Source organism: Calypte anna, chromosome 1 (assembly GCF_003957555.1).
Source record: "Calypte anna isolate BGI_N300 chromosome 1, bCalAnn1_v1.p, whole genome shotgun sequence".
Lineage (NCBI taxonomy): Eukaryota > Metazoa > Chordata > Aves > Apodiformes > Trochilidae > Calypte > Calypte anna.
The window spans coordinates 14,556,973-14,581,288 of NC_044244.1; the positions used below are offsets into that span (position 1 = coordinate 14,556,973).

A 24,316-nucleotide genomic window follows, 5' to 3' on the forward strand; every position below is an offset into this window, starting at 1 on the left:
ATACCACACAAGGATGGTATTTCTTCCATCACTTGTTATTTTGTTCTGAGTGATCATCCTGTATTTTGTAGGAATTGCAGCCCTTATTTAGAAATATGTATTTGACACCAAGATTTTATTAGACCTCTAACCAGTTTAAAAACAAGACTTACTAAAGGATAAATTGATTTACTATTTCAGCTACCAAAAATACGAAGGAACTTAAAGAGTCATACTAGGTACATACAGTGATACAAAAGTACTGTTTATTTTCAACATCAAAAAATTACTTGTCTTTGGTTCTGTGACTTGAAAGTCAGTATAAAACCTGTTCACTTAATCAGGTCTTAGTGTAATGTCAAAAAGAACTAGTGTAATACTTGTAAAAACCCTCCTGAATGCAAGCATTTCCTGCTCCCATTATAAGCAGGTGCTATAAACAGCAACCTTCTGGCTGATTGTCTGTAAGAGGGAGCGAACTGTCTCTTCCAGCTCCACCAACTGCTTGGCTTTGTCTTCCAGAACTTTTTGATTGTTTTCATATGTATTTTCCAAGTCTGTCAGCAAAGGAAGAGAAAAAAGTTTAATTAGGGGTGGTTTAAAGCAGTAAAATGTAAATCATTATTGTTGGGGCTAAACTACTATTCAGTATCATGGCGGAAGAGGATCTTGTTAGGAAAATTCCAGGAGTGTACTTTGATTCATGCTGAAAGTAATTGTCATTCTCTGCTGCATGGTGGCTCTTACAGAACAGTGAAGTGTTTTGGCTTATGATGCTTAAGACTGATCAGTGAGTCGCTGTAACTGCAGGACCAGCTAAGGGGAAGAATGAGTTCCTGGCCTGGCAAAAACAGAAGGAAAACTTGTCCATAGTTACCAGGGAGGAAGCTAAGTTGCCTCCTCCTGTTTCAATCAACTTTAATTGGCCATAGGAAATGTTAAATTAATGTGTAAACTAGAACTGACATATCCTGATTACTTTTGTTTTAATAGCTTTCCAGGGTGGGGTGGTGGGAATACTGTTTGAAGATGGGGGTCTTGCCTGAATGTGCTGGTCCTTGTCCTTGTAGCATGGTAGCTACATTCCTTCCCTGTAGTGGTTCTTGGAGCAGGTGCTATACCAGAAATTTGTGTCTTACTGTAAGTTTCAGCTTTTTTATAGAAATCTTTTATTCAAAACACTATGTCATGTCCGTAAGAATAACGAAAGCAGATCATACCTCAGTAGCAATGTATTAGCTGCAGTTTTTTCCCTGCTGCTGCTAAGTAGTCAATTTAACAGCATGACATTGCTTTGTATTCCAAGATGAAATTCACCTCTTCCTAATGGCCTTACCTTTGAGTAGCTGGAGTTTGCTATTTGCTTGAGCCAACAAGGCTTTAGCTTCATCTTGCAGCATGCCAGCTTTCCTCCTAGCATCAGCTGACTCTTCTGTCTTCTTGGCTATGAGATCTTCCACGGTTTTATACTTGTCGTTCAGCTCAGTATTGAGGACCTGTTGTTCCAGATCGAGGCACAAGATGGAGCTCACTCAAAAGACAATGCAGCAGGAGTTGCAATCTTTACTACTCAGATTGTGAGGTGAGGAAAGCCTACACTGTTAGCTAACAAAAGCAGAAACGGCATTGGGGTATTTCCTACTTAATAGTTTAGACTTTAAGAGTTGAGCTGAAGACTTATGAATTGCCCTTTTGCAGATCTGTGGGTGTTTTATGGCTATAATACCAACAGTTGGCATGGATTTAGGGGATTCAGTAACTCATGGAAGCCGTGGCCCCTGTATGGTAAGGAATGGCCACTGCTTCTGGTTGAATGCAGCGTTTGGGAAGGAACAGACTTGGTGCTCTGCAGCCAGAGCAGCTGCCTGGTTTGCATAGGGGAAGGTGGTGGAGAAGCTGAAATGGATTCTCAGCTGTGCTTTTCTTTGGAAGGCTGATATTAAGAAGTCTGGTGACCCAACAGAATTCAACCCATAAGCTAACAAGCTGCAGCAGCACCAGAAGTCTCTTGTGATTACTTGAAAAACACCTGAAATACTACTTAGTGTTTGGACATAATTGATTTGATGGATAATACATCTCTTCTGGCAGAAAATTGCCTCTTTGAAGGCCAATGGGCTAACTATAGGCAGCAGATCAAGCAATGACACTTCCTTTGGCAGACTTTTCAATTGTTCTGTTAATGAGAATTTTTTTGCTATTATGAAATGTGTAAGCAGACACTAGGAGCAATGCCATGAGGTCACAGAACAAACTTTGTACCCCTGAAACCTAGATATTACACTGGTTTTATATTGAGGTAGCTTGATTCTGTATATGCCATATTCTGGGATGTTGGTCTTCCACATATTGTAGAACCATGAATACTCTGTGGAGAGGGGAAAAGTACACCATCTCCTCTGGCAGATAATAAAGGGACAGAAACATACCTATGAGAGGCTGACAGTGTGACAGCATGACAGACTTCCTGCAGCTATTTTAGAACCTGGAAACTTCCAAATACTTACTTGGGTACCAGATATAGAGAAAATAAAGTAAACCAGCTGTCTTTGGTAGGTGCATTAAGTGATGGGTTTTTCTTTTTGTCCCCAGTACCAGACCAATAAATGAGAGAACATGTGCTCACTAGCATTCCTTTAGCCAAATGTGGGGTGACAGTTTGTTTTACTGGCTTTCCCTTAGCACCTCTCCTGAGCTTCTTACCTTTTTAACTTCTTCAGCATTTTGTTTTGCAATAACAATTCTTTCTTCTAGGTGGCCCACATTTTCTGAATTTGTAGCAGCCTTCTGCTTAAGGTCTTCAACACTCTTCTCTAGCTCAAACAGCCGTAAAGTGGCGTTGTTCAGTGTTTCTTCAGATGCTGCATTTTCAGATTCAATCTAACAAAGAGGGACAACAGTTGCATTTTCAGAAGACAGAATGTAAGAGTAAGCTTTCTGGGTAAGCCCTGATCAACTAATTAGCTAACATCTATAGCTCTGATATAAAAAAGTTTTAGTGCAAATGGCCAATTGCTCTCAGGATGAAAGAGCCCACTCCTTGAGGATGGGATACATAAAGGGCTGGAAAAGCATTAAGGAACATAGTTAAAAAAAACCTGATTGTATTACACATGCAAGAGTTACCTAATCCACAGACAAAACTCAAGTTTGATGTTTGACTCCATCATTTAATAACAGACTTGAGAACCTATGTATCTTCTAAGCTGGCCAAGCTTCACAGGTACAGGTAGCACTATGGTCTCATGAGGACTGTAAGATGGAAGTCTGAAAATGTGTGATCTGACAAGACTACAGCAAGTGCCACTTTTAAAGTCTCCAGCTGCAATGGTAGCTGACTGACAGCACAGCTATGTCAATACACAACCAATGTGGTGACAGCTGTGACCTTCCAGTGACCTTCACAGTGGTAGTGGATTATGGGTTGGACTTGATGATCTCAGAGGTCCTTTCCAGCCCATATGATTCTGTGAAACAATTTATCTGAAGGCAAGAATGGTTTAGATTAAGTGCAGTCTTTGATTTGCAGTACCCAAGGCTCTCCACCAGACAGGCTTACATCAGTTTCTAAATATCAAATTTGGTGCTGGTTCTGTATCTTAAAAAACATGCATAAAGAACTCACTGAGGTAAGCAGGTCTTGAGTTCCTTTAATATCTTCATCAGCTTGTTTGATGGCTTTTTCAGCTGCATTTTGAGCTTTTTCAGCTTCTTCCAGTGCTGCCTTCACCATGTCTGCAGTCACTTTAACATCTGTTGCACCTTTGCTGTGGAGAAAAATTATGTTAATGCTAAAAATGCTTTTATTTGGAACTGGAAAAAGATGCATTAACACACTGCTAAGGGCCATTTTTGCCCCTTGGTGTGAAGGATTGAGAATCTGTATCAGGGAAGTTAAACTGCATTTTCCAATGCAATGAATACAATGAGAGTCTTGTGATGGAGAAGAGCTCCAGTACAGAGCATAGCTGCGCACCTTGCTTTTTTAGCTTCCTCCAGTAGCATTTCTGCTCTGGCAATGTCTCCGGCACTCTGCTGCAGAATGACCTCAACATCAGAAAGGCTTTCGACACGCTCACGAATATCTTCTGTCAGGGCTTGCAGCTGCTGGGGAGTACTTGGCATCTCCATGTTCAGCACTTCATTAGCCACTGCTTCAATGCTATCCAGGTCAGCACTATCTTCTAGATGAACACAAATGACAAAGGTGTAAGAAAAACCTTCCTACTGTCAAGTTTCAGTACTCAAATTCTTGTCCAGCTGTTCCCTTAAGTAGTTCCCATTTTCTATGGGAACTACTTAAGTTCCCATTTTTTATGGGAAAACTTCCTCCACCAATGAAGGTGTTAAAACTGCTTCTTGAGGGTGAAACTTCCCCACAGCAGAGGTCCAGCAGGCAAAAAGGCCCTGCTGTCATAACTCTCTTGGAAGCCATTTGAAGATCTTGGTGATTAGTTATACCATGCTGGGGCTGTGGGGGGAAGACATGAGCCCACAGAAAACGAAGCCAACAGCTGCCTATAAACATATTTATGCTAACAGTACACTCAGCCTTGTGCAAACAGGGAAGGAATGGGTTGGCCAAGCTGCTGCTCGTTAGAGAACAAGGCTCTCATTTAACCTTTACCTACTTTCTTACAGAGATAAAATTTCTGACTTCCCTTCCCTTTAATAGTACTTTGTTTCAATAGCCCAAGCTTATGAACACACAAGCTACAGCAGTACAACAGCCTCAGCTGAGGTGGAGGCAACAGCATGTCACTTTCCAGTTGTCTGTCTGAAAGGTGGGGCAGGGGGCACACTCAACACAACTATCACATCACCCCTTAGAGGATGATTCAGAGCTAAGGATAGTTTTCACAAACCTAGAATTAGAATACAAGGTAAATGTAAGGTTTTTACGCATTAGGAAGTCTCTAATCTGTTTAATAAGATTTCTCAGGTCTTCATTGCTTCTGTCCACTTGTTCTTTTGTAGCATTGGTTTTCAACAAAACTTCTTGTGCATTTTGTTTTGCTTCATCAGCTCTCTGTTTTGCCTCAGAAACCTAAAAAGAGGGGAATGAAAGGCTTGACTACATATTTGCTCATGCTTTAAGACCTGTTTAAAAAAATTCAGCTGGAGTTGGAGGTCATAATAATGAGAAATGTTTGGGGTTTTTTTTGGTTTTTTTTTTTTTTTTTTTTCATAAAACTTACAGAACACTTCTAAAAGCTGGCCATGATCCATACCACCAATGCTAGTTTAAACAACTCTGGCTGATGTTTGGTTATCCATGAAGCTTTGCTTTAGAAAGCTCCCTATCTGAGGATCTTTACAACCATGGTGAAGTTACACAACTGCAAAGGAGTATTTTGAATTAAGCCAGGCACATACTTGGTCAATTACTGTCTAAACTTGTGTTACAACTAAAAGAATTTTATTTATTTATTTTTAATATCTAACAAATGATTTGGCATTTTACCATTCTGGAGAGTTGCTCAACTTCTGCTAATGCACTGAGGATGTCTCTGTCAAAATCCATGGCTTTCTGCCAGGCATTGTGAGCTACAGTCACCAGCCCATCACAGCCAGGTCCTCCACACTTCTTCTTTCCTTCCTCTGTTCGACAGTTCAAGCCTCCACACTCGGACTCAGCGCAAGAGGCTCCCAGAGGAGTGCCACACGTCTGCAGGGACACAGGAGACCAGGGAAAAAGCCACAGCTTTATTTCCATCACTGAGCTGCCAGGAGGATGGAGTCAGATGCTGCTCTACCCCAACAGAAACATGGGGGTGTTTCTTCCCCTTGCAGTAGCACCCTAAGTGCTGCAGAGAAGGAACCTGAACTAGAGCTGCAAGCTGGAGGTGGTTCCTGCAGCAGATTCACACCAGCACGACTTAAACCTTTCTCCTGTGACCACTGCACCTTTCTTCCTTTAGCTGCATTACAAATATTCAGTTCTCTGATGCTGAAATAGCTGAAGGTTATGAGGGAAGCCTTTCCTCCTTTGTACATCATCTTTCATGGGAAAGCTCCCTTTAAACTTTGGTTGCAAGATGAAAGCTACTGCTGTCTATGCCTTTTGTTTGCAATCAATCTTCACTACTGTTGGAGAAAAAGCCATTCCAAGAAGCTGTTTTATAAGGCAGGAAGCATTTGGTGCAGGAATAGTAACTTTTCCCTTGCTCTACTGTCCTGGAAGTGCAACAGAAGACAAAATGCTCCAAGTTGAACATGAAACTTTTTTCATCTCCCTTAAAAAGCTGTCCCATTCCCTTCTAATACAGAACACTAATTTGTGAATTTTGTCAAGGACATGTTGGCATAGAAAATTTTATGATAGATTTTTTTTTTTTTTTTAATGAGAAAAACTGTTGAAATCACAACACTGTACTGAGAACTATCCACTAAGTGGTCAACTGTTTGGACAATGAAATCACTCAGGAATTGTTTCAGCCAGAGGGAAAACTGGAAAATTCCTCATTCTTCTGAGGTTCTTTTTCCCTTTTGCCAAAGGCTAGTAACTAACCAAAGTACTTAACTGACATACTTAACAGCCAAAAAAACTCTTTGGGAAAACCGTGGGGCTGTGCCAAGCTAGCTGCAGCTGCTCCTGTGAAGTGTAAATGAGTCCCTCTTACCTGCTTGGCATGCAACCCAGCAGTAGCTAGAAAGCAAAGAGAGGGGTTTTTTTTTGTGTGTGTCCTGTGATTACACCTCCAAGCAACTTCATGTTTATGGCCCTGATAAACATCTACCCCAGACTTTCAGTCCTCAGGAACAGTTAGGCAGGAATGTAGGGAAAAGGATGCTAAACAAAGAGTTATTTCTTTCTTCCTTGTAGAGAAAAAAAGGAGGGCTGGGGGAGTCAGAGGGATATGTAAAGGCCAGGGGACAATTCATCCTGTAAAGAACTCATCTTCTAACACAGGCCAGGCCTGCCCAGGGGAGTTAATGAGCAGTCCCCTGCAGCCTGCCTTCCTGGGGGATTGTTTTCTGAATGCAGCTGGTCGACTTCAAAGTGAAAGCAAGGGAACACCCAGCCTCTCCCAAGAAAAAAGCCACCCTTGATCATATTTACAGATGAGCAGGCAGCTTCAACAGAGAAAATGCCCTTTTGACTCCATCTCCCTTTAAGTTTTGCTTTGTCTCAAGCAGCAAGATGGGAGTAGGGTGCTGCTGTGGAGGGCACAAACAGAAGCACTGCCTGGCTGGGCTCAGCACTTACCCTACCCTATGGAGCTGCAAGGAGGAAAAGAGTAGATTAGAGAAAGCTAGCACATGAACTGAGGACTCTCAGACCATCAGACTCAATACACTTTCCTGCATGTGGGAGTTCCATCTACAGCAAATGGCATGGGGATAGTCAGGGTGGTGCAAAGATGGGTGCTTTGCCAGGGCTGGGAAGGATAGGAGAGAGACCAACATGAAAACCTGCTGCCTCAGGGCCCACTGATTAGCAGCTCTATTAGCCCACAAAACACTGCCATCTGAGAAACCTTTTCATGAACAAGTTATATTTCACACTGTCAAGCTTTAAACAGTTCCTGTCACTTCTTCACAAACACAACTGTAATTTTGCTACAGATTTTATACCAGCATTCTCAGCCATGTACCTTCTCAGCCACTTCAGAGAGATCCAGGCTCTGCAGCTTCCCTGCGAGTTCATCCAGCAGGCGCGACTGCTCCTCTTGTTTAGCCTTGAACTGGGCCTCCTTCTCATTGATTAAGTCTTCCACTTGCTGCCGTGTTTGTGCTGACAGCTCCACAGTGCTATCAGGGTGAACAGTGGAGGCATTGACCCTCTCCTCTGCCTCCAAAGACATCTGGAAATACTTGGTGATACTATCCAAGGCTCCTGCAGAAATCAGATGGAGCTGCTCAGAAATCTGTTAAGTAACCCAAAGTAGTTTATATTATGAAGGCTGCCTGATGAGACATCAGGGTTAGTGATGTGAGTATCAAATTAAAGGAAACATTAGTCTTTGCTGCTGTATCCAGTGCCATTGCAGGGATGACAGAATTTGTCCCGTGGAGGGGGCAGGGGGAGAGAGGGAAAAGGTTCATTTTCTTTGTGTGGTTGAGAGTGTGTCAGTTTTCCTGGATTTTTAAATTAAGTCTTTCTCTGACCCTGGTGACCAAACTCTTCTTGCCCTGAGGGCAAAAGGAAATCAGCCTTTTAGGTCTACAGGGCAACCGTTCATTTTCTAAGGATTCACTTATCCCATTAGTTCTTGTTGCTTGCCTTGGGATGTCAGGCTTATGGAGTCACTGCTTGGAAACTGGTCAGAACTTTCCTAAGAAACAACTGCTTGATGAAAGGTGCTGATTTATGGAGCTGTTCTGGACAGCTACCAGTGAGGCCTTGAGCGGGTGTGAGGGACCCTGCAGGGGTGGCCAAACTCTGTACACCTTAAGGCAGCTTTCCACTGCAGAATGCCACGAGTCATGGACTCCCCTGTTCTACACCTACTTGCATTGCCCTGTGAAATCCCACAGTCACTGGAAAAAAACCTCAGACTTCCTGCAAAGCAGGAAATTTTAAAAGAAACAAACAACTTTGTTTCAAGTTGGAATTAAGTCAGTTTTTTTTTAATTTCCAAAGAGTTTGGTGACATTCCTCTCTCTCTAGAAAATCTGGAAGCTTGGCCCATTTCAATGGGCATGCAAAGCTTGGCTATCTCTAAAGAACTGAGCCCTTAGTCTGCTCTTAGTCACCAAGACCCAGGTAGTTTTTCCAACCAGAAACAGCAATTTAACAGACTAGGGAAAACAAGGGAGATGTCCAGGTGTATCTTGGATTTTGCTGCACTTCCAGCTGTTGTGTTTCATATAAAATGTATTAATCAAGAGTCTTTAATTCAACACTGTGACCCAAGGACTTCAGCCAGCTTCACAATGTGCAGAGGGAGAGGAGAGGGGGTGAGGGGGCAGAACAAAATTCCTGCTGCATCAGCAAGTCTACTAATTCCCAGAAAGAAGGTGCCCCCCTAGGAACTGTGTTTTATTACAGTTGGATTAACTTGGTACTCAAAACCATGCGCTAATTAAATCTTTGGCCACCCCACTGCTCTCTCCCCCTCCCTGCAACACTTACCCCGAACATCAGAGATCTTGATGAACTCGAGCTGCTCTGCAAGCTCTTTCACAACACGGTCAAGGCTCTTGGCATCTGTCTCCAGTGCACTCAGGTCAGTGTCTGTGGTATTGCTCTTCACTGCTAAGGCTGACAGGTTTTCTTCTATGTCAGCTATCTTAACTGTAACATCTGCTGTCAGCTTTCTGTAAAACAGGGGCACAGGACTCAGCAGGGGAAGGAGGAAAGATTGTAAGCCTCGGTGCTTCACTCACTGAAGAGGGGTGGTTAGAGCTGTGCTAAGCTTCTCCCATGGCAGGACCTGTCCTCCCTTGGCAGAGCTGTAAGTGGTTTGTAACAAGATACCTACCTAGAATACGGTTTTGTTTCCTTTATCATACAAAACTACTTTTTAATCTACAGCACATTTATAAACTCAAAGCACCAAATTGCTCAGAAAACAGCTGCTTTGTGTAAGATTAACTGGAGGCAGATTCCAGAGGACTGGTGTAATGCTCTTGTATCATGGCAACTGCATAGGTCAGAGTTGACTACTATGATCCATACATAATTTGCTTCCCATCCCACACAGCTACAAATGCAGTTTTGATTACTACGAACTCATGGGACAAATCTGAACTTCAGGAAGCAGGGAGGAGAAGCCTTAGTTTTAACACAATGGATTCTTTTAGTCTGTCTGTAAAGATACCCTCCTCAGCAGCCGTTCATGTAGGGTTATGAAGGAAAACCTCCTGCCCTCAGCACTCAGCATGGCCTCAGTGAGCCACAGAGCAAGCTTTAGCTAGCAGGATAACCCTATAAGGAAACACAAGTGTACCGTGTACTTCTGTTGCTGTGGAACAGAAGTGGGCACAGGAATCTATTCCAATCCATGGCAATCCCACCAATCCTAGCAGTTCCTCATCCTGAAAAAATCAGGCAGTTATTTAAGCTCTCTGATCAATTTACAACTCTCTCAGTAGTCCAACATCCTGCTGCAGAAGTCCTTTGAAGTCCAGTACTACTTATATACAGCCAGAGAGGAGGAAGGAGAGACAGACATATCCATGCTAGGGAACAGCAGCTTAGCTGCTCTGACCTCCCTTAGTACACACAGCTCAAATGCAGTAGGAACCCCCAGCTCTCCAGCTGGAGAGGGAGAGCTGCAGGGCACAAGCATATCCCTAATTAAGACATTTGTGCTTTAATCCTTGCCCCTTTGCTTTGTGCAGTCCCCTTTACAATGCATAAGAAAGCTCCAGCAGTTGTACACAGGGATATAAAGCGTCTGTAATCCTACTTGATGATAAAATGCCCCATCTCCAAAAGCACAATCTACCATCTTTGGTATGCTTAGCCCTAAAACAAAATACAAGGCTCCTACCGTGAGAAAAATGGAAACAATCCTTGTTATAAAGCTGGTGCTTCCCCCCACACACGTGCAGAAAGGAGCCCAAGTTTCCAGCTCATCGGCTACACATGGGAAATCCAGGAATTTAATCTCTTCCCTCTTCATTCTCTCACATAATAGCAGTGTTTGTCCTTTGCCCCGGGGGAGTGCAAGGCAAGCGTGAGTGGCTCTGTGGTAATTAGCTGCCTGGTGTTTGGTGGGAGCAGGACAACCTCTGCCCAGAGCATGGTATTTGTGCTGCTCCTACCTTCCCTTGCCAAGTTTCTGATTGTGGGACAGATGCCCACTGCTCAGCATTGCTCAGCACTAGGAGCTGCATCATCCCTTGCCCAGCTGGAGATGTGGAGCCAGGGTGCCCTCAGCTCAGCATGGGGGCATCAGCCACTCAAGTAAATCCCAATGCTGGCACTCCCACTTCTTCCCAGGCTAGACTGATCTGTGTAGCTGTGACTGTACTCACTCTGCTTCCTCAAAGAGATTCCCGATGTTCTTCAGGGGCTCTGCGGCTGGATTTTGAGCAATGATAGTTTTAATTTCACTGAGCTTCTCCTCCATGGTGCTCAGAGTCTTCTGATACGGGCCAGTGACTCCAGTGATTCTGAGAGTATTAGCCCTATCCAGGAACTGCTGGGTCCTATTAGCCAGCTCGCTGATGATCACGTCCCAGAGGGCGAAGCACTGGTGGCAGGGCACGCAGTCAGGGAAGAGACCCGAGTAGCCCCGGGAGCACTTGTCACAGCGTGGCCCTTCCACCCCATCATTGCAGATGCACTGCCCTGTGGCACGGTCACACTGTGGGGTCTGGATGCCACGAGGGTTGCAATCACAAGCTGGAAGGAGAAAAAGGCATGTGATAAGGCTATGGTGAGGGAAACAACATTGACATTGGTGGGGAGTGAAAAATATTTCAACCAGTTGTAATGAAGTAGGGAAATGAGTATCAAAGTGGTCTGGATTATAATCAGTTACTGATGGACGTGTCCACTTGGGTATGGGGGAACTGGAACTTGGTGTGAAAGGGAAGAGAGGCAAGGAAATAACTCTATGGGAGATCAGGATTTGCACATCTCAGAAACAGGCATAGTAATGGAACAGATGGACAATTGTAATGTTTGGATTTCAGCTGGGTAGCAACTGAAGGCAAAGATCCCAGTTTCATTCCTACAATGAAGAGCAAGCACAGTAAGGCTTTTCAGACAGAAGAACGAACAACAGGCAGGCACATAGCAGAGAGGTGTAAGAACAAAACATGACTGAAACAGAAACAGTGAACAAGGAACAATCATTTGAGCCACTAAAATAATCAGAGGGTTATAGCACCTCCCCTATAAAGACAGGCTAAAGAAGTTAGGGTTGTTCAGCCTAGAGAACAGGAGGCTCCGAGGTGACCTTATAGCAACCATCCAATATCTGAAGGGGGCTTTTACACAGGTTAGGGCTGTTTAGGGTTAGGGCTTTTTACACAGGTGTATAGTGAGAGGACAAAAGGAAATGGATTAAAATTTGAAGAGGTTAGATATTAGTACAAAATTCTCTAATTTGAGGATGGTGAGACACTGGAACAGGTTGCCTACGGAAGCTGTGGCTGCTCCCTCCCTGGAAGTGCTCAAGGCCAGGTTGGATGGGGCCTTGAGCAACCTGGTCTAGTGGAGGGTGCCCCTGCCCATGCAGGGGGGTTGAACTAGATGATGTTTAAGGTCCTTTCTAACCCTAGCCATTCTACGATTCTATGATTTATCATCTCCTCCAGCACAGGAGTAGGGGTCAAATGAGGAATCCAGATCAAAAATCAGCCACCCTCCCCTGCATCTCCCACAAACAGCACAATAAAAGTTAACAGTTGATTACACAGCACTTATTTAAGTGGCAGAGCTCCCTACCACAAGACACTGTGGGTGCTAAAAGCTGAGGTGGCTCCAAATAAATACATGGTAAGTTTATGGAGTCACAGCCCTGCAGAGACGCAGAGGTACAGGGCCTGGCTCAGGACATGCTCCTGCCATGGTTGATGAGAAACCATTCAAAAGATGCATTGAGGCTCTTGGCACAAGGCTGATGTTTTGGATATACAGAAAATGGGAAATAATCAGGCAATGAAAAGCAGAATAGAACACAGAATGTGATCATGGGCAACCCTGCCTGAGTCAGAAGAGAGAATTCTCCAGCACAAGTGCAAATGACCAGGAAACTACAAACTCTTTGTCACCTTCAAGAACTAACAGATATTTATTTATTTTTTAAAAAGTTATTTCACACTTTGAACACCAACTCAGGAATTGCTATTCACACCTTCCTGAAATGGACTTTTATTCTTGTTTTATTTTTGTAACTGTGAATACCTGTCTGTATATGCTAGTTAGATAAGACTCAGAGGTGCCACAATTGCCAAACTGGAGCTCTAAGGTTTGGGCAATGCCCTTTTAAACAAGCTTTTAGAATGAAGATGCACTGTTTTGCCACTAAAGTTACTGAATTAACTTAGTGATGCACAGTCATTTCAGAACACACAGACAATACTTTATACATCCTATTACTCTAAGAAGCATTTCCATAAGCAGGGCTGCCACTTGACCTCTTTATTATGCAGGCAATAGCAGCACAGGAAATTACCAGCCTGCAAAGCTTTTAATAAAGGGATGGCAGCAAAGAACAAAAAGAGGCCTGGAAAATAGACAGGTCACCTACCTACCACTGGGGACAGAGTAACATGAAGCGGGTCAAGCACCCATTGCTTGACCAGGAAAAGGACTGCAATACCTGTTAAAGGTCTTCACTTATACATCCATTTACCAGGCATCCTTGAGGGAGGCTAATGGTTCAAAAGGGGCCATAAATCAATTCACACACCCCAAGCACACACCCCCTTGAAAAATAGGGCAAAACACAAATCCGTTTTTAAGACTGCACATTGTTTGCTTCAATACCAAAACACAGTGGTGGTCTTCAGTTCAAAAATACACAAAGAGCCTCAGCAGAACAAATCGTGCCTCAACAAAACGACTTTCTTGTACAATGTGAATATGATAGGCAAGAGACAAAAATAACTTCTGCTGCCTGCACAATTGAGCAAAACGTTCCTTTGTTCTTTGAATTATACCCTGACACAAGAGATTTTTTTTTACTTTACACTGAAAGTGTTTGAGTAGTCAATTCACTATGGAATATGCTCCCTGCAGGCAAACCATCAGGGCTGCTCTTTGAAGGAGGTCAGTTAACCCTTCTGTCAACTAATAAGGCCCTCAATATAATGATGAATTGTCCAAATTCCTCAGCATAGAAAGAAGTTAAATGGTATGTGGTTCTTCTCAAAGATCCTGAGATCTGATCAAGTTACATGAATACTTGCTGCTGGCAAACCAGATCACTATATTTACTTACAGATTTAAAAAGCTTAAAGAGGAAAAAAACCCACAACAACCCACACTGGTAATTCTACTCCTGAATACCTGCACATTCAGGAAAGGCAGATGACATGGCTTTAGTAGCATTTACATGGCAATGTGAATTCCAAAATCCCTGGAGCTAGAAAATGCTGTGGAAAAGGAGAACTTAAAAACTAATTAATTTGTTTAGTGAAAACCCAAACTCATGGCTGCCTGCTGGGAGATGATAGAGACCAAAAAATAATTTATTCTAAATGCAGCACAACAGTTGGAAGAATCATCACATTTCTAGAATTATACAAAACTTCTGAACTGAGCTTTGTGGGACCCAGGAGAAAAATGTACAAGGAGACTAGAAACATTATTGTGGATTATTTACATGCTTCAGGAATCTCTATCAAGCCAAGAAGCAGGCAGCGATGGCTCTACATCACTTCAGTATTGTGAATCCAAGATATACAAAATGGATTTTAAAAGGGCTGGTTTCATGCTTACTCTTTCTTTTCTTCATGATCTTCCAAAGTCATTAACCCTGCACAGGACCCCACCAGCTTTCAAACCAAAAGGTAAACCTGAAGATAATTTTGTATCTCTTTTTAAGCATAACCAGGCAGTCTAAAGGAAAACAAGGAAAAGCCTCTCTCAGAACAAGAATATTAGGATTCCAGTAGATTTTATTTTCTTTCCATTTTGAAGCTTTGGGAGGCATTTTGACATGGTGGTGGTGTGGTCTCTTTAGCCCTTGAAGAATGCCTTACTGTGGCACCGAAAAAAACATTAAATGCTCATAAAAGCATCCCTGCTTCTCTTAGATCCTGTGAGAAAACCTTCCATCTCACAAATGACATGTGCATGCCCAGGGTTTCATTACGTGTGATCTTCTTTTTACAGTCTAGATGACCTTACTCAAAGGCTTTAGCTTCAGTTTAAATCATCTCTGTTCCACTCTACAGTCTGTCTCTGAGTGCTTCTTATGAGATGTTGGGTTCCAATTTCTGGACACAGCATTAGTAACTAAATTTGGCCAGCCAGAAACACACAGAAAGTGCTCTTCTTCCAAAGCCATGTGGAGCAGGACCTGCATGCCCTGGCCACCAGCACCGGACTACTTCACATCCTGGCACGGAACACATCTTTGCAGAGAGCATATTCCCTTTACAGCATAATGGGGATCAAACCCTCAACTGAATTCAGCTGTGGTGATTTCTCAAGAGGAGGTAAGCAAACCCTGGCCAAAATTGCTTAAAGCCTTCTGGGCAGTGAGGAATGCCTTAAACACTGTGAACCATCGCACAGATAGCTCAGTGCTGAGGTTTAATTTCTTTGCCTCATGCAACATCTCCTTACCAAGCACCTGCTGACTCAGTCTTGTGGGGCACAAGTATGTCCTGAAGTCACAAAAAGGAAACTTTATTCTAAAGGGACAAAAGCACAATAACAGTGGCAGGATCCATGTGAATGGAAAGGAGGACTTCCTCACTGTCTCAGACTGGAAAAGCCTAGGACAGGACTGGCAAACCACTAATAGAAGAATAACCACATGCCAAGTTACACAGCCATCATTCAGGACAGAGTGTGCACATCCATCAAAAGGATTCATGCGATATTTATTATCACCAGTGAACTGGGATGTGAGAACAGGAGATGCCTTGACTCCAATCACCTGCTCCAAACAGAGCAAACACCGTACCACAATGATCCAGCATGCCAAGCCCAGCATTTTTTGGCCAAAGTATTCCAGCATCACCTCTAGTCACAGTAGAGTTCTTGGCCCTCTACCACCTCCTTCATTAATGTCTCACTATTTTTATAGCCACCATGTGAGTCAACTCCTATACAGTCCTGTGCTAACATTGTTCTCTGTTACAGCAGTTTTGCTTCTGATGTACTCAAGCAAGCTAATGTGAACACAGTCTTTGAAGTATAGATTGGCCCTGGAGATTTGGGCTCTAGACAGCACTCCCAAGTCTAATGTATCATTTGAGTAGCTATACCACACATGAGTAGCTATACCACATATGCATGGCTGACCTTATTTTCCCCAAGAAGAACAAGAAACATGCAGGCACATCTAGAGATGCAGAAGGGTGTCAGGTATTATCCAGAAGATAGCAATGGCTTTATGCTACACTTAACATAGTATCTGTACAATAGGGAAAGACACAAAATTCTATAAGCTCTTTTAAAATTATTTAAGCTACTCTTATGTGATTAGAAATTGGGATACATGGCTCATTTTGCAGTGTAAGACCACACATAGGCTGAGTTTACTGTCAGGCATTTAGATGCCTTAACCAGTTTGGGATGGAAATGGCCTTCAAGACAAATGGTTGATTATTCTACCTCCATACAGAGAGGTGGACAGAGGCCAGGGTGAAGGGCTGCAAGTTAATACAAACTGCTTGCTTTGAAGATCAATTAGACAGGGATCAAATCTGTGCCCGGGTAAGCAGAGCAGGACACTGCCATACCCCCCATGGAAAATACAGCAGAGGAAAAAGAAGTCTTTTGAAATCACTGGTCAAAGATCTGAGGGTTTTCAAAGGAGCATTGACTAAGTGAAACAATAGGCTTCTGTTTTGAAATGTCATTTTGGAACTGGGTGTATTGTTTTCTTTAATTGAGTGTTTAACTCAATCATTCTTTTGTAGCAGATTCTGACTTTAGCAAAATCACATTTTTGACAGGACAATTTTTTAACAAAATTTTTCAGTCAGGATATGCTGAACAACTTACAACAGATTGCAGCTGCACATATTCACAAATGCATGTGCATACATGTGCATACCCACAGAGTATCCACAAGCAATTTTCATACCACTTTGATCAATGGACTTCTCTTTCAGTTATGTTTTTTCCTGATCTTAAAGATAAAAGTAACACTCACACATGTTTATTGAAGTAGTCCTGTAGAAACCTAAGGGGTGAATTCCCAAAGAAGTAAATGACTAGAGCTCAAGTGGTTTTCGTCAAGCTCTAGAGGATCTATGGGCCATTATATCTTTCACTTTGACAGCTTTGCTACCTTTTCTTCTGACTTTAAACATTTTGGACTCACTTCTATTTGAGCTTCTGTAATATATTTGGCATATTTGTTTGTCATTTGACTTAAACTAAGGTGTGTCAGAGCTATAGCCGAGATGATATAATGGAGACTGAGAGGCCTTGTATGAAGATCTGTCTCAGTGTTTAATGCCTTGTTGTGGGATGCTAGGAACAAGAAAGTGTCATACATCATCCTACATGGAACAGAGACCACTTTTGCAGAAATATTTCCTTTACTACTTGAGACTGGGGACAGGGAGCATTAAATGTTTAACTCCTCCGCAGCAAAAAAAAAACAAAGGATTTGTTCAAACATGATTTCCTGGCATTATTTCCCAGTGGCAGTGAGGCACTATGATGATAAAACCATTCAGCAAGTTGAATGTTTTGCAGAGCTAGCAAATTTCTTCTGAATAATCAGCTACTGATTAAATTACCCTGCAAGCATATTGCTAACTGCTCAGAGTTATGACTTTTAGTATGAATGTTAAGATAAGAGCCCAGCACTTGAGTTTTGCTGCATTTTAACATGCTAGCAGGCCTTGCCAGAAGAACAATTTTCTGGAAACAATCAATATACATTACAATATTTTAAGGCCACAGGTCAGTTGAAATAATGAAACTCAAAGTGAAAATTATATTTCCTTTAGCATAAAATTTGTCAGCTTCCTTTAGACACTTATCACAGAAGGGGAAGAAATATTGCTAATCTTTCTCTCTGCACAATAAACACCTCCTATAAAAGCAGCACATGTGACTAGTTTAAGACATGGGTGTTAAATTAAGATTCCAAAGCCCGTGTTTAAATGGCAATGGAATACTTTTCAGACAACAGATGTTTCAGCAAGACTAAAAACTAAGAAAAATTATTTTCTGCCTATCTCTGCAATGAGTATTTGGTAAAAACAAGACTTTTTTTCATCTTAGTTCAATTAAAATCTGTTTTTACATTAGGGCTTGATACTGAAGTCCAACACAGGAAAGTACTGACAGGGGTATGCTTTTAAAGGGTTCATAGCAATATAACCAAAGTTTCAATCACACACTGTGTCTTTTACTAACTTCAATCTGTTCTGTTTGTTCAAGTAAAATAATAATGACAGTAAAATTGTCATCTCCTTTGTATTATATGAAACATGAACTTCAACTATCTACTGTGCAAGGAAATCGTTTGAGCTAACTCTGCAGCCATGCCATATCACAGGGGCTTCCAGGGAGCCTCCTGCCAGAAATGTGCTTTTATGGGCTGATGTCAGTGCAGAGCTCAGCATGCTGAGTCCTGTACTTTGGTTGCCAGACTTTGGAAAAGCTCCAGCAGAATGCTTGGAGACTCAAGTTTGATGAAATTTGTAATCTTGTTATTCACTACCTTTGCAAGGATTGTTATGCACACACATGTGTTCATGTGCAGGCTCATGCAGGGCTGCACAGAGCTCGTAGCTGCAGCTATGGCAAGGAGTCCTGCAAAGGGGCTGTCACTTCCCCCCAAGCGATGCTCCCTGCACAGCTCCTCACCATAATCCTCACATGGGCCTGCACAAAGACAAGAGAGATGCACTGTGCTTTCCCCTCTTCTCTGTCCCTCTCCTGAACTTGCTTCAGGCATTATGTTATTTAAAATGAGTAACTGTTGTGTTATATTAAAACACAGAGCAAGCAGTCCCCAAAGACCCCGTCCCTACAGTATCTCTATAGTATCTGATCTCCAGTTGACATCTGTGGGTGGTGGGACTGTATCCTGTACCAAGGGGTTGAGAGGCTGCCTGAACATAGGGACCTACCTTAGCTTGCCCCAGTGTTCTGGTCCCAGTGTTATCACTGGGGTCCTGCAGAGAGGACATATCAGGTAATTTGTCTTCTGTCCACCACAGGGAGTACAGACTGCAAATCAAAGTACCCCATCCAAGTGCAAAAACCTGCCTCCCCCAGCTTCTGCTTCACCATCTCTGACCTTACCAAGATTTCTACAAAATCAGCCTAAGGCAGCAGCTGGCAATGGCCACTGCCACCAGTGGGGATGGTGGAGAAGCATTCTTGGAGTCAGGTTTCCAGCAGAGTGTGCTGGGAGCCTGGTGCTACATCCACAGCTTGGTGCTGCCACAAGCTCCTGTGAACCCATGGGGTCTGTGGACCCCTGCCCATCCTTAATGGGACATTTTGTATGTCTGCATAGCTGTGTCCACAGGTTACTTACAGGCACTTGTGCTCACATGACCTCACTTTTTTAACTAAGAAACTTGTTAAGTGTGTCACAGCAATGTAGGCAGTGCAGTCCTCATTCCCTAGCAGGAGCTCATGTCTCCTGATGTCAGCAGCCTGAAAACTTCTTGCAATGAGATGAAACAGCACTTTGCCTTGAGTGAGGCACCCTACAATTTCCAACCTTGGGCAAAAGCTGCTTGCCCTAACTGATGGAGGATCCCACCTGGAGTTATTGGGACTAACATCTACACCTCTGCATCAGCTTGGAGCCTGCAGTGAAGACCATTTGTCCATATAGACATGGTTCAGAGCTCTTCCACCATTCCATATCCAGATCAGTTTGCATTTTCTCCCTGAAAGCACCACAGAACATGGGTGCTTTGGCTGCTAGGACCAAGACAAGTATGCCACTGAGGGTAAGTGGCAAATGACGCAGGCAGGAGTCTGTGCCCCATAGCAGCTAGAGCTGATGACTTTGTGACACATCCTCTTCTTGGTTCTACCTTCACCTTGACCACAGGCCATATTAAAGTTATTTTCCAGGGGCACTGCTCTGCAAACCCTTAAACAACACAGTTTCCAGGTCACCCGCAAATCACTTGCCACTGAAGAGGTGCTATGTGCCCACATGGTGGCTGCTCTCCTGCCAACCTGAACATCACTGCTCCACTCACTGGGACGGAATGAGGGATGAGAATTCACTTCTCTCCCTGCTGAGGAGGGATGGAAGACACATCTCCCACCACACTTAGTGAGGCTTAGCAGTGCTGAGGGCTGGATGTGCTTCCTGAGAGAGCGCATGCTTGAAGCCCCTCCAGGGCATCCAGGGGCAGGCTGCCACACCTCTACCCAGGGCAGTGGCTCTCCCTCCCTGCCACAGAGCCCTCTTGCTGGATGCAATCCTGAAAGAAAATATGCATTTCCACCGGGGTCAGTGTCCCGTGTTACTTGGGGGCAGAATGAGTGGTGGATTGGTAGGAGAGAATAGAACTTGCATGGTAAAAACAAGTTCTGAAGAATACATACTCTCTTTACTTCAGAAAAATTGAAAAGCGGGTTTTTACATGCTCAAAAGGCAGCAGAAACTCCAGGAGAGGCCAGAAATGCTGGTACACAGCAAAATCCTGCTGATAAGGTATGCAGATGGGCTTCATCAATAAACCCTGATGGAGACAGCTGATACCAAGAGACAATCCCTGCCCTGGAGCCAGCAGGGTCACTGCCCCTCAGCACACCAGAACACATATACAGCCTCTCCAAGAAACCCAATATGTACTCAGGAACCAGACAATTCCTTAGTCCTTTCATCTGCTACATTAACCAAGTAGCTGTGACCTGCCTATCTGGTTAGTTAAACGGCCCTAAGGTATCTCTATGGTAAGGGATTTATTAAAGACCACAGCAAGCACATTCCTCCCTGCAGGAAAAAAACACCTTAATCTAATGCAAACCCTCCTGACAAAGGCCCCTATTTGAACATATCAGAGATACATGTTTGTTCTGGTCTGGACAGTGTTTGAAGTTTCTTTTCCAGCCAATGAACAGAACTGTTTATAATGAAGGGACAGAGAGCATCCAGTTTTCTAAACAAGCAACTGCACGGAGCTCTGTTTTGCACCACCTAGCCACGGCTAACCCACTGCATGGTTTCTGCTGGCTCCTTTATTTTCCATCTGAAATATAAGGCAAGTCTCCTACTAAATCAAAACCTTATCTCTTGAGCCTCAAGATCTCTAACAAGACAGAAGAGGACACAGGAGTCTTCCACTAAAAGGGCAAAGGAAATTTGTTTCCAGACCAATTCTCACACCCAAGCACTTGCATGTTTTCTTGCCACACTGGCTTACCTGGCAGCACTAAACCCTAACAGAGAAGAGCTGATTTCTATACACAGACAATAATTTCTAAATCAGGGTTCAACAAGAAATAAAATAAACAGGCAAGTGTTGGACTGGGTTCCTCCTGCACCTCCTGCCCTGGTAGCTCCTCCAGGGATGGACCCCACTATGCCTTTCTCCCTCATTTCCAAGGCTCATGCAAGCACTGGCAGGGTCACGAGAAGGGCTGCTCCTGGTAGAGGTGTCCCAGTGTACTGGAGGTGACACTGGGGACCCACGGGGCCATTTAGAAAAGGAGTAAGTGGAGCACACTCCAGGACTGGACTCACCTAGGCACTCCACACCTGGGTCACCCCAGAAGAGCTCCTGGCACTCCTGGCAGGTCCGGCCTCCAAAGCCTGGCATGCACTGGCACTGCCCGGTGAACTGTCAAAAAAAAAACCAAGAGGAGGTGTAACCACCTCACACTCAGTACTGGAGTGAAGGCCAAGCCATCACAGGGTGTCCCACAGCCTCTCACCTCGTTGCAGTCGGGCCTGAGGGAGCGCGCAGGGTCGCAGTGGCACTGCTGGCAGCCGGTGCCGCTGGCCAGCCTCCAGGTGTGGGGGGCACAGCGGTCACAGGTCTGCCCCACCACGTTGGGGAGGCACCGGCACTGCCCCGTGGCCGCCTCACACCGGCAGTTCTCCGAGTCCTCGCAGTCTTCCCGGACAGTGCCCAGGTAGTTGCAGACACATTCTGTGAGGGAAAGAGTGTGACACCTCAATGCCAGCCTGCACTCCTGTTACCAGACTAGGAGCTCACATTTAGTTTATTCTCCAAGTCCCCAGAGGTGAGGGCAGCTGCCAGCACATCCCAGTCCCTGTGGCCAGGCCTGGCTGACCCAACGCTGAACAACAACCAGTACTGAGCCTGCCTCATGTCCTTTCCTATCCTCTCCTCCCCTCCCCTCCCCTCCCATGGTACACAAACAAAGCCCAAGCCTGCCTGGCTCCTGTCAGCTGGCTATGGTGGCAGATCTGCTTGGAGTGGCTGATGGTGTGCCAAGCAGAGCAGGGCTCAGATTGCCCACCCAGCCACCCATGTGCCCTGCTGGGCTGTATCCGGTGCCAAGAGGACGGTCTGCCTCCCCACCATGGCCCTTGCTCCTACTGTCCAGGCAAATCTGTAAACAAAAGCCAAATGCTCACCCCACCACCCCCATCTCTGGAGGTAAACAAAGACAGCTCACAAGAGGGCAAGAAACCCCCCTCCTGCAAAAACCTCTCCTGTCAGCAGATGCTGTCCCCACTCTCACTGTCTAATGTGAAGGACTCCCCTCCTGGCCAGGAGCCCCACCGAGCTGCTGGGCAATTCCATCTGGAGACAAGCATGTTTCCCCTCTGCCCCAAATGCTCTCAGGTAAGTTAAAAGCATTCATATGGCCACTGATGCCCTGTGACATGGCTGACAGTGGCTGTGTCCCCTCACTCACTTCTGCAGTCCTGCTGCAGGGCACTCCCGTAGTAGCCTTCTTTGCAGAGGTGGCAGTTTTCCCCCTCCGTGTGATACAGGCACTTCATGCACATCCCCGTCTTCTTGTCACAGGCCTCCGGGTCAGTGGTGTCGATGTTGTTGTTGCACTGGCATGGCTGGCAGGCGCCGCCAACCTCGTCGGGGCTCCCAAAGAAGCCAGACGCACATTCATCACATCGACTGCCTGTTTGAACAAACAGCCGCAGTGGGAATTACCGCCACAATTCGCTAGTGTGCAGCCCCATAAATGGAAAGGCAAGACAATAAAGACCATTAAAGGGGGTGGGGGATCGAGCTCAATGCAACATAGGCATCACTTGGTGTGACTGCGGCAGCTCAGTGCAGGATGGATGGTACTGCCTGGGGCACCAAGGAATGGTGCTGCAGCCCACCTGCCAGCACACTCATCCCTTTGGTTCCACTGCTGTCCTGTCCAGCCCTGCCAAGCAGCACAACTCTGCTGATCATCCCTCACCACACTGCCAGGGAGGAGGTTCACAGGGGTGTTGGCATCAGCATCACCTGAACAAGCCACTCTGCCCCAGAACCTCCCAAGAGCTGCTAACCTCCAGCAGCAACACACTGATGCTGGTGCATACTGTGATCATATCCAACAACCTTCCCACCTGCAGGTTCAACCCAACCAGCTTCCCACCAGGCACCCCCCAATTACCTATGTATCCCACACTACAGACACACACGACTTGCAGTGTGACTGGATCCTGGTAACAGCCACTGGCAAACTGACGTCCACTCTCAGGGCCATCAGGGCAAGGGCAGGGGCGGCAGTGGTCGCCTGATCCCAGGACAGGGTCTCCATAGTAGCCAGCCTGGCACCTGCGTGATGGGATACACAGCATGCAGGGACTACAGGCAGACTGCAGCCTTGATGTAATTACTCTCAGTTTTTCAACCCATCCTGCTTCAGGGAAGGAGCAGGGCTGGGGAGGGGTCACATCATGTACCTCTCACAGTTGTGCCCCGCTGTGTGGTCTCGGCAGCCCAGGCACTCCCCGGTGTAGGGGCTGCAGTCATCGGCGTGGCCATTGCAGTGGCAGGGCTGGCAGCTGGGGAAGCCCCAGAAGCCGGGCAGGCAGCGGTCACACTGTCGCCCATACACCCCAGGGAAGCAGTGGCACTGGCCTGTCTCTGCGTCGCAGAAGGCATTGTAAGAGCCTCGGACGTGGCACTCGCATGCTGCAAAGAGAGAGAGACAAGGGCTGCATTTCCACAGCAAGCCCTAAGCACATGGCCCCCACCTCAGCCCAGCCCAGAGCCACAGGTTTAACGTACGTCGGCATCCACTCGGCCCGAACCCAAAGGTGCCAGGGGCACATCTGTCGCACTGCCTTCCAACAACGTTGGGACGACACTGGCACTGTCCTCCGCTGGGGTCACACACCGAGCTCAGGGAACCCTGAGGGTCACACTGGCATGCTGAGCGAAGAAAAGCATCAGGGGCAGTGAGTATCATAGCGCAGGACACAAACCACCTGCCTCATCCCATGCACACGCCTTCCTTGTGCAAACCGCTCTGCCTGCAAGCATCATCCAGCTTCCAGGCACAGTTTGCCCCACAAGTAGGTGGTTACGTACATAGCGCAGTCTCGTGTAATAGTGCAGAAATGCTGAATATGATGTTCTTGCAGACGTCTGTCATGGGGGTTTTCACAACACTCCTGCTGTTTTCCAGACACCGGTATCTCTGGAAAGTTTCCCAAGCGCTGTTGGTGACCACATCTTCACCTGAGCCTCCCACTGTGAATATGTCCAGTGATTTGCAGTATGGCATGAGAACAAGCTAGAAAAAAAATTTATAATGACAAAGAATCACTATTTATAAATAGCCTCCACCAAAATTGTATGAATTGAAGTTTTATCCTGC

The 24,316-nt window shown here is 45.1% G+C and overlaps 1 protein-coding gene across 1 annotated transcript in view; it reads right to left on the bottom strand.

Moving 5' to 3' along the window:
* Positions 1 to 94: 94 nt before the first annotated feature.
* Positions 95 to 24,316, bottom strand: part of LAMB1 (laminin subunit beta 1) — a 43,381-nt gene continuing 19,159 nt past the window's right edge. The window contains exons 17-33 of the mRNA XM_030447346.1: positions 24,028 to 24,232; positions 23,725 to 23,868; positions 23,397 to 23,628; positions 23,105 to 23,268; positions 22,391 to 22,615; positions 21,437 to 21,654; positions 21,246 to 21,342; positions 10,909 to 11,278; positions 9,059 to 9,243; positions 7,578 to 7,819; positions 5,444 to 5,647; positions 4,882 to 5,026; positions 3,956 to 4,163; positions 3,605 to 3,746; positions 2,683 to 2,859; positions 1,316 to 1,475; positions 95 to 536 (exon numbers count right to left, since the gene is read on the bottom strand). Coding sequence (XP_030303206.1) covers positions 400 to 536; positions 1,316 to 1,475; positions 2,683 to 2,859; positions 3,605 to 3,746; positions 3,956 to 4,163; positions 4,882 to 5,026; positions 5,444 to 5,647; positions 7,578 to 7,819; positions 9,059 to 9,243; positions 10,909 to 11,278; positions 21,246 to 21,342; positions 21,437 to 21,654; positions 22,391 to 22,615; positions 23,105 to 23,268; positions 23,397 to 23,628; positions 23,725 to 23,868; positions 24,028 to 24,232 — 3,255 coding nt within the window. The 3' untranslated portion in view covers positions 95 to 399. The remainder of the gene's footprint in view (positions 537 to 1,315; positions 1,476 to 2,682; positions 2,860 to 3,604; positions 3,747 to 3,955; positions 4,164 to 4,881; positions 5,027 to 5,443; positions 5,648 to 7,577; positions 7,820 to 9,058; positions 9,244 to 10,908; positions 11,279 to 21,245; positions 21,343 to 21,436; positions 21,655 to 22,390; positions 22,616 to 23,104; positions 23,269 to 23,396; positions 23,629 to 23,724; positions 23,869 to 24,027; positions 24,233 to 24,316) is intronic.